Source organism: Salvelinus alpinus, chromosome 18, assembly GCF_045679555.1.
Source record: "Salvelinus alpinus chromosome 18, SLU_Salpinus.1, whole genome shotgun sequence".
Classification (NCBI taxonomy): Eukaryota; Metazoa; Chordata; class Actinopteri; order Salmoniformes; family Salmonidae; genus Salvelinus; species Salvelinus alpinus.
The window spans coordinates 7278924-7293424 of NC_092103.1; the positions used below are offsets into that span (position 1 = coordinate 7278924).

General features: G+C 46.5%; 1 protein-coding gene across 3 annotated transcripts in view; it reads right to left on the bottom strand.

The window, feature by feature from the left end:
* Nucleotides 1-811: 811 nt before the first annotated feature.
* sh2d3ca (SH2 domain containing 3Ca) overlaps nt 812-14501 on the bottom strand; it is an 83476-nt gene continuing 69786 nt past the window's right edge. For all 3 annotated transcript variants that reach the window (XM_071349896.1, XM_071349898.1, XM_071349897.1), the window contains 7 exons: nt 14273-14400; nt 13494-14035; nt 12934-13049; nt 8780-8951; nt 8580-8691; nt 8120-8338; nt 812-4005 (listed from right to left, as the gene is read on the bottom strand). In XM_071349896.1, the coding sequence (XP_071205997.1) occupies nt 3830-4005; nt 8120-8338; nt 8580-8691; nt 8780-8951; nt 12934-13049; nt 13494-14035; nt 14273-14400 (1465 nt within the window). In that variant the 3' untranslated portion in view covers nt 812-3829. The remainder of the gene's footprint in view (nt 4006-8119; nt 8339-8579; nt 8692-8779; nt 8952-12933; nt 13050-13493; nt 14036-14272; nt 14401-14501) is intronic.

Genomic DNA, 14501 nt, shown 5'->3' on the forward strand with positions numbered 1-14501 from the left:
TGGCCGCATTGTCTTCTTGGCGTGGGGGAGGGGGGAGAGACAGAGAGGGCTGCATGGGGGACATCGGCGGCAGTGCCCCTGTCTCTCCTGTCTCGTCCTAACCAGGGCGGAGGGAATGGCTGCGTCATTGTGCCAGACAGTGCAGCTCAGCGCGCCCCTTCTCTGACTGGCACTGGCCCACAGCTGCGTGGTCTGAGTCTGACTCTGAACATCTGTGTGCTACACTTTCCTTCCTCCCCCCCCATCTCTACCACCACCTCACTCTAACGCACGCACACTGCTCTGCCTGTTCTGTTCATCCCCATCTCCACCATCTTGTCCCCGCCCGCCCGCCCTGACCATAGTCACGTGACCCTGACGCACCCCTGTTATCTAATACTCATGCCCTGCCCTCAGCTGCAGTGCACATGCTCCGTAGCTGAAATACAGGCGAGCACACACACTCACACCACACACACACACACACACACACACACACACACACACACACACACACACACACACACACACACACACACACACACACACACAGATAACAGCATAGCCAAACATTTTAAAATGGAAACTCATCACATCCTCTTTGATGTCAAGTAGTTCTAAGTATCGCACTAGTATGCAACACCTTAACTGCACTGATGTCTGTACCCATGAAGCTAGCTGAAACACTGTGTACACAAGTAACAAGACAAGGATCAATTCAGGGATGATGATTTGACTTTCACTCTGCATCAGCGTTAGTGAGGCAGTGCTGCCATCTAGCGGTTAGTACCACGACCACATGGAATGAGTAAATAGAATCAAGTCATACAAGCGTCATTGACTCGAGCTTTATTTTATTTGAAAAACAAGTGAACCATTATGTACAGTACATTAAAAAAAACATGGGGTCACAAACATTGGAGTTTTTTGTCCTTTTTCTTTATAGGTTCATCATTTCAGAATGACTATTTACAACAGGAAAAAAGCACACATGTAATCTGTACAACATAAGGTGAGACAAACATAATTACATACAGTACATCATCAAATCGTTCCTAAACCAGTAGGCTTTATTAATAAATCGCAAAAACACACAAAAAAAAGATTAAAATCAAGATGCCTTCTATTTATTTATTTTTTTGCTGACTGAACTATAGTCCCCTCTACTGGACAAGAAAGGCAATTGGATTTTGGCTCTCCCCTTTATTCTCTGGCTGATTGGGATCGTGTTCACTAGGGCACACTGTAGCAAAACGTTTTGCAACAGAAAACAAAATTGATAATCCATCCCCGTTTCAGTATGTTTTCCTTTGTTTGGTGCCTAATGAATACGACCTGGGATGCACTTTCTGGCTGGCTGGCACTTATGCTGCATTCAGAACCAAGTAGGAAGGTGGTTATTACCAGTTGAGAAGTCATAAATACCAGTTGGATGCATTCACGTGCTTTGAACTCATTGAGAAATGCTGATTGGCTCAACCATAAACTAAAAGTACAGCTATCATGCTTGTAAACCAATTATAGTGTTCAAAACCCATATTAATTGATTGCTTTTTATAAATTGTTTTGTTGTTGCATTGAACTGTCAAATGCTGTTATCAAGGTCATTTTCTTAGTAGGTGACGTCAGAGGTCAGCATGTGGGAGAAGTTGTAGCTCAGGGATGATAGACGAGTTTCCCAGTAGTACATACCAGTTAGGAGGGGTGTTCAAGTGGATTGTTCCCAGTAGTACACAACTCACATCCTCAGGGGCAGCAGTGTCTACTCTGCTTGTTTTCTATGGGACTCTTAATTGATTTAAAGTGATTGCATAGATCTGAGAGTCAGCTCTCTATCTCAGGCCTAAATACATCATGGATTGGAAGTCAATCAGCAGACACTGACACTTCAACAAACAGATCTAAAAGAAATCATTATCTTCATTCATAGTGCTTTTGTGTTTCAACGCAACACTGCTTAGGAGTCGGCGGAGGAAAGGTCGCCAGGTATTATTTGATCAAAAGGTCAAAGGTCACACTGTATTTAGTTCCAAGGAAGTTGACAGATTCCTTTAAGCCCTCATGTTGATGTTGCATTTCACTAAAGCATTTCAGCAACGATACAATTGAAAGAGACCATTTCATGAATTTGAGTGAGTGAAAAATCGCACGATCCTACGGTGAATATGTGAAATCAAAAACACTTTTGATGGTTTTAAAATCGAATGTCCTTTTCAACACTCTGTCCATCTCATATCAAACACACAAAGCAAAACACATCATACAGTCACTGAGGGGGTCTGAGGTAGCCTGATCCCACATCTATTCATGTTGTTTTGCAATCTCGTATAGTTTCTTTGGCTGACAATGACCAGAGAAGTTGGCAGCACAAACAGGTCTGGGACCAGGCTAGGTCTGAGGGGGCCTCCATTCTGCCCTGAGAACATTCTGATCACTTTCAGACTAAAGCGCATTCATTCACACCGGTTAAAACCTGAATCCTATACGGCAACAGCAGAGGCTCAAACATGTTACGTTACCATGTCAACAAAGTCTTCAAACATGTCACCATGTCAACAAAATCTGCCGGTCAGCAATAAAATCACACAGAAAAATGTCATCTAAATCAAGTTGAAGAAAATAGTAGTCAGTGTTTTTACATGGAAAAACAAATGTGCCTGAAGCACATTAATTCACACAAACAGGTCCGAGTGCTTTAAGGATATTTCTAATGGTGTGTTTGTGACAAGTGAGGACAAGGCAAACATGCTCATATGATGTAAATGGGACAGGAGTCATTATGAAACATTAATGACATGCCAGAAATAAGGAGAGGGGAGGGAGAGGAATGCTTCCCAAAATAGCCCCTATTAAAATAAAGACTACCAAACAGTACTCAAACAAAATCAGAGTCATATGAAAAATTAATGACATGCCAGAAATGAGGAGAGGGGTGCTTCTCAGAAGAGCCTCAATAAGAGAACTGCTTCTGAACAGCACACAAACAAAACCCACAGAGAGAATTGCTTAGTATGCCTCAAACAGCTGATATGATTTGGCAACATATATTATTGTGTGTTGTGGGGCAGATAAGTGTCTGTCTGTATGAGCACACTGCGTGTGTCATCAACAGGGGACCTGATGGACTATGTGATGAATGAATGGCAGCCACACAGAGAGTCTATACAAGAAGAACAGATTCTAGAACACACAACCTCTCAGTCTAAAGCGGAGGTCCGATGAGACAGGTCAGAGGTCAGAGATAGATGCCGATGTATCTCTGTGGTACTGGTGTCCTGAAGTACACACACACGTTGTGTTAAATAGGACTGTCTCTTCAAGTCAGACAGAACACACACATTGTGTTTACTATTACTCTCTGACAGAACAGTGTGCGACAATGAGCCAGTAAGTACAGATGTAATAGTACAGGTAATAATGAAGGTATTGAAGACAGATCAGAGCTTCATGTGATCTACCAGAGAACAGCTAGATCCAACCTCTCACGCACTGTTTGACCCTCAGCGCACACCATACCTGTAGTTCTTTGTAGCTTGCTGATGGGTAGAAGAATACCCAATTTCCCCACTCCTCCTCGGCCCACTCTGTCTTTCAGCATTTAGGGAGGGAAATATTACAGCCTATTGAAGAGCTCTGAAAAAGCCCTTTGTGCCTTTTTTGGGGATATACAGTGAGATGCTCCTTCTCGCCTCTTGTCTTCTCTAAGTACACTCTTTTGTCTCTGTTTAGTCGGCCTCCTCCCCTCTTATTCACTTTGGACATCCACATCAAGGTGCCTTGCAGTATGGGGAGGCAGGTCGTACCACTGTGAGCGCAGTGCTTTGTATAGGGGTGTTCAGTGAGATGGGTGCTATAGTTCGCTGTGGCGTACAGGAGGCTCCAGCTTGTGAGACAGAGCGGTCAGGACTTTGTTGAACTTCTCATAGCGTTCCGATTGGCTGCCCTCCGAACCCCTGCTTCCCCATAGCAACCTCATCTGGAACTCTGTCCGGAAGATCTCCAGAACTTCCTGACTCTCCTGGAAGCCTGGTGGAGGAGTAGAGAGAGAGAGAGAGAGAGAGAGGACAGAACAGAACATAAAAGAGAAGAAATCAATATTAAAGACATTGTGGAAAACAGGCTAGTTAAGGTAGTTATTGACATCCTGCTCAAAACACCAGTCCTCGCCAGGGACTGGAATCAATAAGAACACAATAAGGTAAACATACTGTAACCATCACACTACCACAGATGTACACCTCAATCATCATTTCAGATCAATGACAATTGAAGCATAACATAACATATCGAACACACCCACACCGTCAGATGTTACGATGCCTCAGCATCAGGGAGCAACATAACAACTTAACATGTAACGCAACACTACAGTTATTACTCGGTCAAATAAATCAATGCACACCAGACACTACTCAGACAAGGTCTTAGTGGTTAGTCCATAACAATGTCAATCAAGCTGACACCGCACACTACTCTATAATACTATTATATGCTCTATGGACGGATTCCTGGATCTGGATTAAGCCTAATCCTATCACTAGACTAAAAAGCACTTCCGACGGAGATTGAGTCTGTGATTCTTTGAATGACGAATGAGCAGTGGCGATTTTAGCATGTAAATCTTGGTTGGGCAAACTCAACAGCAGCACAAATTGGATGCATGCCAGCAAAGCCACTACACAACACGACACTGAACAATACATGAATTGCACGATAATGGTGACAAACGGTGCCCACTGTTAGGGCTAGGGCCTACATAAAGCTGTCCCAACAGCAGAGCTTTCTTATCAGCAGCATGGAGTGAATCCTTATCCCCGCTACACCTGGCTATTGTCTGGCAGCGAAACCGTTCATTCAGCCTCATTTTAAAAACATAGCTGATATAGCTGCCTTGCTTAAACAAATGTGGTTTCTACTGACTATTCATATGTACAAACTATGGAATAAGGGGACGATGAGCGGATAAGAGGCGGTCCGTAATTTCGATTAAGACATTAACGAGCGAGCTAAGACAGACGTAGTCAATATAACTATTTGTTCAGCACTTTTGAAATGTACAGCGACAGGATTCAGAGCATGGGCCATTCTTACAGTATTCTCCCTGTACACCAAGTCAGAACCGTAGGATAAATAAAGGGGGCATATGAGCAGACAATGAAAGCTCTTACATTATTCAATGATTACATTTCTCTAAAACATGCTATAGGCTACATGTGCACCCCAAGTCAGAACAGTAGGCTAAGTTATGAGGGGGAAAGGGACCAAATTATTAAGGTGAGGCACATGGGCTACTAGCAACTTACTACAAACATACTTTGTATTATTTTCTTAGCTACAGTATACATACTGTATCTCCCTGGCATATTACATAATTTATGCAGCAGCATAAAATACATTATTGGACTCACAGTTGTGCTATGCTCACTTGAACAGGAAAGTGGCACAGCGGTCCTTCTTGTGGGGAAATTTGGTCATGAAACTTTGTCATCAAAGTCTGGCAATCTCTGGATTTATGGTGCTTGCAACAACTGGGAACTCGGAAAAACATGGTTGAATCATGACTACAGTGATCTTCAGGTCGGAGCTCTAGAAAGAGGCCAGAGTTCCCGACTTGGAATTCCGAGTTGGATGACCCTTCAAAACGTATTTTCCCAGTCGGAGCTAATTTTTCCCCCTGAGTTCCCAGTTGTCTTGAACTCACTGAAGTCTGAGATTTCCCAGTTCCGAGGTTCCAGTTGTTTTGAACGCAGCAGAAGTCATGCTGGATTGACAGCATGGCCAATGTATTCAACCTTTTCTGGTCCATGGCGTTGCGTGTGAATGTTTATCCTTCTAAGCTTGAAGAGACCCTTAAACCCAGACTTGGACCACAAACCCTCTCCACTGAATAGCAGGCAGGGGAAGCAAAATAGGGATTGCTTTGCAACGCTTGCAGTTAGCCACTGATTCCTTCCAAACCACTCATTGTTGAATTTGCGATTTCCAACTTGTTGTGTAATGTTAATGTCCAATGGTCGATTAGCACCGATACGTTTTATCTATCATTTCTCTTCATATGACAAGGATTGGAAAGGATTTGCCAGTAGATTGTCAACGTGATTCATGATGATGACTGCTTGTCTAGCTTGCCAGCTAAGATTGTGAAAGCATGATGTTGACATGATCAGTCCAATCAAAGCTATGGTAGATAAACAGCAAAAAAAGAAACGTCCTCGCACTGTCAACTGCGTTTAATTTTCAGTAAACTTTTGTATGAACATAACAAGATTCAACAACTGAGACATAAACTGAACAAGTTCCACAGACATGTGACTTACAGAAATTGAATAATGTATTCCTGAACAAAGGGGGGGTCAAAATCAAAAGTAACAGTCATTATCTGGTGTGGCCACCAGCTGCATTAAGTACTGCAGTGCATCTCCTCCTCATGGACTGCACCAGGTTTACCAGTTCTTGCTGTGAGATGTTACCACACTCTTCCACCAAGGCACCTGCAAGTTCCCGGACATTTCTGGGGGGATTGGCCCTAGCCCTCACCCTCCGATCCAACAGGTCCCAGACGTGCTCAATGGGATTGAGATCCGGGCTCTTCGCTGGCCATGGCAGAACACTGACATTCCTGTCTTGCAGGAAATCACACACAGAACGAGCAGTATGGCTGGTGGCATTGTCATGCTGGGATTGCCTGCAATGACAACAAGCTCAGTCCGATGATGCTGTGACACACTGCCCCAGACCATGACAGACCCTCCACCTCCAAATCGATCCCGCTCCAGAGTACAGGCCTTGGTATAACGCTCATTCCTTCGACGATAAACGCAAATCCGACCATCACCCCTGGTAAGACAAAACCGCGACTCATCAGTGAAGAGCACTTTTTGCCAGTCCTGTCTGGTCCAGCGACGGTGGGTTTGTGCCCATAGGCGACGATGTTGCCAGTGATGTCTGGTGAGGACCTGCCTTACCACAGGCCTACAAGCCATCAGTCCAGCCTCTCAGCCTATTGCTGACAGTCTGAGCAGTGATGGAGGGATTGTGCGTTCCTGGTGTAACTCGGGCAGTTGTTGTTGCCATCCTGTACCCGTCCCGCAGGTGTGATGTTCGAATGTACCGATCCTATGCAGGTGTTGTTATACGTGGTATGCCACTGCGAGGACGACCAGCTGTCCGTCCTGTCTCCCTGTAGCACTGTCTTAGCTGTCTCACAGTATGGACATTGCAATTTATTGCCCTGGCCACATCTGCAGTCCTCATGCCTCCTTGCAGCATGCCTAAGGCACGTTCACGCAGATGAGCAGGGACCCTGGGCATCTTTCTTTTGGTGTTTTTCAGAGTCCGTAGAAAGGCCTCTTTAGTGTCCTACGTTTTCATAATTGCCTACCGTCTGTAAGTTGTTAGTGTCTTAACGACTGTTCCACATGTGCATGTTCATGAACTGTTTATGGTTCATTGAACAAGCATGGGAAACAGTGTTTAAACCCTTTACAATGAAGATTTGTGAAGATATTTGGATTTTTACAAATTATCTTTGAAAGACAGGGTTCTGAAAAGGGGACGTTTATTTTTTTTGCTGAGTTTATAACGTGATTTGACGTCATTTTATCTGTGGCCAATGACCTTGAGCTTACTTGGATGGGCACATCTAATGTAAATCAATGGCAGCACTCAAAGTGGCTTGAACTTTCAAGCTGTCAGATTTTGCAGCGACGTAGTGTCCCCATGAGTGACAGAACACTGAGCCAATCACGGCGCAACCAGTTTCTGTTAGCTAAAACATTTAAATTTTTTACATTGTTTGCAAACTGGTATGTGACACGTATTAATGCCAAAATAACATACAGGCTGCCGAGTGGTGGTCTATGGGACTGCATCTCACTGCTAGAGGAGTCACTACAGACCCTGGTTCAATCCCGGGCTGTATCACAACCGGCCATGATCGGGAGTCCCATAGGGCAGTGCACAATTCTCCCAGCGTTGTCCGGGTTAGGGGAGGGTTTGGCCGGGGTAGGCCGTCATTGTAAAATAAGAATTTGATCTTAACTGTCTTAGCCTAGTTAAATAAATAAAAATATAATAAAAAAACAATAAAAACACACACACCAGTGACACACACACACACACACACACACAGAACCCTAACCTTGTAGTTTGGTCTCAGCGTTGGTGCGGTACAGCACCCCGTGGTGAGCGATGGTCCGGGCCGCCTCCAGGTGTGACATCACCACATCAACGCCCGCCTCCACGTTCTCCCAGGGTTCTATCCCCGCCCCTGGCCCCTCCCCCACGGCCACACCCTTCTCCAACAGAGACAGCAGAGGAACCACGTGAGGGAAGGACGTGTTGGACAGCACACTGCTCTCTTAAATACACACCGAGGACACACAGATACAGAGAGTTAGAAACAATGGTCACTGAAATACTATATAACATATAGTAGACAGGTAGAGAGACACTCAGACTCATCTATCTTGAGACTTTTCAATAGTGATTCATCTTTTCATTCCTTCCACCGCGAGATATACATCATGCTTTGTGCGCTGTGCTCTCCTGTGACAGAGTGCCTTGTAAAAGAAGTGCTATCTGAGCCACCAGCTCCATACCTTTGCCATCGTTCATGTTCTTCATGAAGGGCTTGAGCTTCTTCTCATAGAGGATGGCTCCCTCTGTGTGTCTCTGACGCAACGTCATCCACGTCTGCTCCAAGCGAGAAATCTGACAGAGAGGTAGAACAGCATGAGTACTGCCAATTCAAATATAATTATAATGTGTGTGTGTGTGTGCATACTGTATGTCCATGTACCTGTGGCAGCTCCAGTGCTCTCATCACAGCAGCAAAGCCAAACATGTTCCCAAGGTTGCTCTTGAGTTCAGCAGCCAGCTGGATGGTCTTATGGAGCAGAGCAGCCCTCTCCTCTGTACTGCCTGTACACCCCAGCAGGTCCACAGCCATCATTATAGACATGGTGTAGAACCTGGGGAGGGCGGGGCGGTAGATGAAGGAAGCGAGAGATGAGTAGACAGAGTAGATGAGGACACAGTCATGGTTGAGGAGCACAATTGACTTATCATGACGAGAGTTCACTCGTCCCAAGGCTAATCGCGACAAAGACAGAGTCGTCTGGGGGACGAGAATATGACGGGAGGGACATTTCAATTTCCCAGCGTATACTCTCTGGCTGTTTTATGTCCAGCATTGAGCTGAACCCTAACCTCTCCATCAGGTCCAGTCTCAGCTAACCCAAACACTAGCTTCATGTCCACATCCCAGTTCAACCCTTCATGTCTATATCCTAGCCTCAACCACAACCCTAAACCTAGCTTCATGTCCACATCCAAGCTCAACCCTAGCCTCAACCACAATCCTAACCCTAGCTTCATGTCCACATCCAAGCTCAACCCTAGCCTCAACCACAATCCTAACCCTAGCTTCATGTCCACATCCAAACTCAACCCTAGCCTCAACCACAACCCTAAACCTAGCTTCATGTCCACATCCAAGCTCAACCCTAGACTCAACCACAATCCTAACCCTAGCTTCATGTCCACATCCACGCTCAACCCTAGCCTCAACCACAACCTAGCTTCATGTCCACCACCCAGGTTAACCCAAGCCTCAACCACAACCCTAACCCTAGCTTCCTGTCCACATCCCGGTTCAACCCAAGCCTCAACCCTAATCCTAACTTCATGTCAACATCCCAGTTCAACCCTAGCCTCAACCACGACCCTAACTTCATGTCTACATCCTAGTTCAACTAACCCTAGCTTCATGTCCACATCCCATTTCAACCCTAGCCTCAACCACAACCCTAACTTCATGTCTACATCCTAGTTCAACTAACCCTAACTTCATGTCCACATCCAAGTTCAAACCTAGCCTCAACCACAAACCTAACTTCAGGTCCACATCCCAGTTCAACCCTAGCCTCAACCACAACCCTAACTTCATGTCTACATCCTAGTTCAACTAACCCGAACCTCATGTCTACATCCCAGTTCAACCCTAGCCTCAACCACAAACCTAACTTTAGGTCCACATCCCAGTTCAACCCTAGCCTCAACCACAACCCTAACCCGAACTTCATGTCTACATCCCAGTTCAACCCTAGCCTCAATCACAACCCTAGCTTCATGTCCACATCCAAGTTCATACCTAGCATCAACCCTAAACCTAGCTTAATTTCCACATCCCAGTTCAACCCTAGCCTCAACCACAACCCTAACCCTAACTTCATGTCCACATCCAAGTTCAACCCTAGCCTCAACCACGACCCTAACTTCATGTCTACATCCCAGTTCAACCCTAGCCTCAACCACAACCCTAACTTCATGTCTACATCCCAGTTCAACCCTAGCCTCAACCACAACCCTAACCCTGGCTTAATGTCTACATCCCAGTTCAACCGGGAGCCTCAACCAAAACCCTAACCCCAACTTCATGTCCACATCCCAGTTCAACTCTAGCCTCAACCACAACCCTAACTTCATGTCTACATCCAATTTCAACCCTCAACCATAACTCTAGCTTCATGTCCAGATCCCAACTCAAACATAGGCTCAACCCTAACCCTAGCTTCATGTCCACATCCCATTTCAACCCTAGCCTCAACCACAAACCTAACTTCATGTCTACATCCTAGTTCAACTAACCCTAACTTCATGTCCACATCCAAGTTCAAACCTAGCCTCAACCACAAACCTAACTTCAGGTCCACATCCCAGTTCAACCCTAGCCTCAACCACAACCCTAACTTCATGTCTACATCCTAGTTCAACTAACCCTAACTTCATGTCCACATCCAAGTTCAAACCTAGCCTCAACCACAAACCTAACTTCAGGTCCACATCCCAGTTCAACCCTAGCCTCAACCACAACCCTAACTTCATGTCTACATCCTAGTTCAACTAACCCTAACTTCATGTCCACATCCAAGTTCAAACCTAGCCTCAACCACAAACCTAACTTCAGGTCCACATCCCAGTTCAACCCTAGCCTCAACCACAACCCTAACTTCATGTCTACATCCTAGTTCAACTAACCCGAACCTCATGTCTACATCCCAGTTCAACCCTAGCCTCAACCACAAACCTAACTTCAGGTCCACATCCCAGTTCAACCCTAGCCTCAACCACAACCCTAACCCGAACTTCATGTCTACATCCCAGTTCAACCCTAGCCTCAATCACAACCCTAGCTTCATGTCCACATCCAAGTTCATACCTAGCATCAACCCTAAACCTAGCTTAATTTCCACATCCAAGTTCAACCCTAGCCTCAAACATAACCCTAGCTTCATGTCCACATCCAAGTTCAACTCTAGCCTCAACCACAACCTAGCTTCATGTCCACCACCCAGGTCAAGCCTCAACCACAACCCTAACCCTAGCTTCCTGTCCACATCCAAGTTCCAATCTAGCCTCAACCACATCCCTAACTCTAGCTTCCTGTCCACATCCAAGTTCCAATCTAGCCTCAACCACATCCCTAACCCTAACTTCCTGTCCATATCCCAGTTCAACTCTAGCATCAACCATAACCCTAAACCTAGCTTCATGTCCACATCCAAGTTCAGCTCTAGCCTCAACCACAACCTTAGCTTCAGGTCTACATCCCAGTTAAACCCTAGCCTCAAAAACAACCCTAAACCTAGCTTCATGTTCACATCCCGGTTCAACCCAAGCCTCAACCACAACCCGAACCCTAACCTCAAACCTAACTTCATGTCTACTTCCCAGTTCAATCACAGCCTCAACCCTAATCCTAACTTCATGTCCACATCCCAGTTCAACCCTAGCCTAAACCATAACCACAACCCTATATTCATGTCAACATCCCAGTTCAACCCTAGCCTCAACCACGACCCTAACTTCATGTCTACATCCCAGTTCAACCCTAGCCTCAACCACAACCCTAACCCTGGCTTAATGTCTACATCCCAGTTCAACCGGGAGCCTCAACCAAAACCCTAACCCCAACTTCATGTCCACATCCCAGTTCAACTCTAGCCTCAACCACAACCCTAACTTCATGTCTACATCCCATTTCAACCCTCAACCATAACTCTAGCTTCATGTCCAGATCCCAACTCAAACATACGCTCAACCCTAACCCTAGCTTCATGTCCACATCCCAGTTCAACTCTAGCCTCAACCACAACCCTAACTTCATGTCTACATCCTAGTTCAACTAACCCGAACTTCATGTCTACATCCCAGTTCAACCCTAGCCTCAACCACAAACCTAGCTTCATGTCTACATCCCAGTTCAACCCTAGCCTCAACCACAACCCTAACCCTAGCTTCATGTCCACATCCAAGTTCATACCTAGCATCAACCCTAAACCTAGCTTCATGTCCACATCCCAGTTCAACCCTAGCCTCAACCACAACCCTAACCCTAACTTCATGTCTACATCCCAGTTCAACCCTAGCCTCAACCACAACCCTAACCTCATGTCTACATCCCAGTTCAACCCTAGCCTCAACCACAACCCTAACCTCATGTCTACATCCCAGTTCAACCCTAGCCTCAACCACAACCCTAACCTCATGTCCACATCCCAGTTCAACCCTAGCCTCAACCACAACCCTAACCTCATGTCTACATCCCAGTTCAACCCTAGCCTCAACCACAACCCTAACCTCATGTCTACATCCCAGTTCAACCCTAGCCTCAACCACAACCCTAACCTCATGTCCACATCCCAGTTCAACCCTAGCCTCAACCACAACCCTAACCTCATGTCTACATCCCAGTTCAACCCTAGCCTCAACCACAACCCTAACCTCATGTCTACATCCCAGTTCAACCCTAGCCTCAACCACAACCCTAACCTCATGTCTACATCCCAGTTCAACCCTAGCCTCAACCACAACCCTAACCTCATGTCTACATCCCAGTTCAACCCTAGCCTCAACCACAACCCTACATACTATATTACTATTAACCCTTACCTCTCCAGTAGGTCCAGTCTCAGCTGATGTCCGTGAGGTAGAGTCAAAAGCTCCAGTCCTGAACCTACTCCCATCATCCTCTGCATCTCCTTGGTAACGCCCAGTATCCTAGCAACCTGCAGACAGACAGAAGGAGGAAGCGCAACATAGAGGGAAGGAGGAGTGAGTGAAGGAAGCAGAGAGGGCGGGAAGGAGAGGAGAGGGCGAGAGAGAGGAGATAGAAATGACAATAAACCCTTCCTATCTTAATGTATTCATGGTCACCGCAACGTGTGGTTAATTGGCTCTTAATTCAAATGTTATCAAATAATGAGTTAAGTAAATAGTGCTGAGAATAGCATAGTCATCCCTGTATTAACCTCAGGTTGCTCTCTGCCGCTCTACCATTAACAGGAGTTAATTGAGCAACACTCTGTGGCGGAGTAGTGTGGCTGACCGTAGGGGATTAGTGGCATCACTGAGTTACGTTCAGGGGTCCAAGGTACACAGTGCCAGAATGCTGCTCTTATAACCCTATTCAGAGTCCTATGGGTCCATACTGTATGCACGTGTGTCCATACCGTGCAGTCAGCCATTGTGATGTGTTTAGCAGCCGTCCTGGCGTCCACCTCAGCCAACAACTCCTTGACTCTCTTCAGTACGCTCATCTCTAAGGGCTTGTTCTCCTGGGGGATCAAGGGTGACAGGTACTTCCCTGGTCTGAAGGAGGAGGCAGTCTCCACCAGGGGGACGCTGAACGCCTCTCCCCCAGCCCCTGCTCCGTTGTCCTTCCCCGGGGCAGGCCCTCGGCCCTCCTCCACACGCAGCCGCTCCACGTAGCTCTTAGCTGGAGGTGTCGGGGGCATGCCAGCGGCACACGGAGCCCCGGGACATGGGGCCGGGGAGGGTCTGAGGTCGCAGTAGCTTCCCTCTGTTTCAGTGCCCCCTGCTGGGGCTGGGCAGGAGCAGTGGGCCGGGGTGGAGTGGGAGCTGGCAGCTAGCATGTCGGGTAGGTTGTTGTTGGAGCCAGGGCTGAGCTGGGGCTCGCTGGAGCGTCTCAGGACTGGTGAGGGGGGCACCACTGCCAGAACTCTACCCCCTGACTGGGTTCTGTGTCTGTGGACTGGGGGGGTAAGCAGGGGGTTACACACATGTATTGTATATTCAATACGAGGGTTTCAATTCGTCATGTTTTTGTTTAGCTGTGCTTGATTGAGCTCGCCTGGGGCAATGGAACTAATGGAGTTGTCTCAAAAGTGCAAACCCTACCCCTACCCATCTTACACTGTAGACAGGCATGCTCAATCAAATGCACCACACCACCACGTTATAGAATAATCTCCATGACAGAAACACTCACTGTGGCTGTATGCTGGGGAGAGAGGTGTTTCTCCTACAGGAGACAGGGGACAGCGATACTCCTGGATCTGATCCATACTCATGGCACAGTTCCTCATCGCATCCTTGTGGTTGTGAATAGTAGAAGGGCTGCAAACACAAACCAACACAGTCATTTCCAATGCCCCAAAATGTCTATATTTTAACTTAAGTGCCAGATATACATTTTTCCCTATTGGTCTACTAAGAAG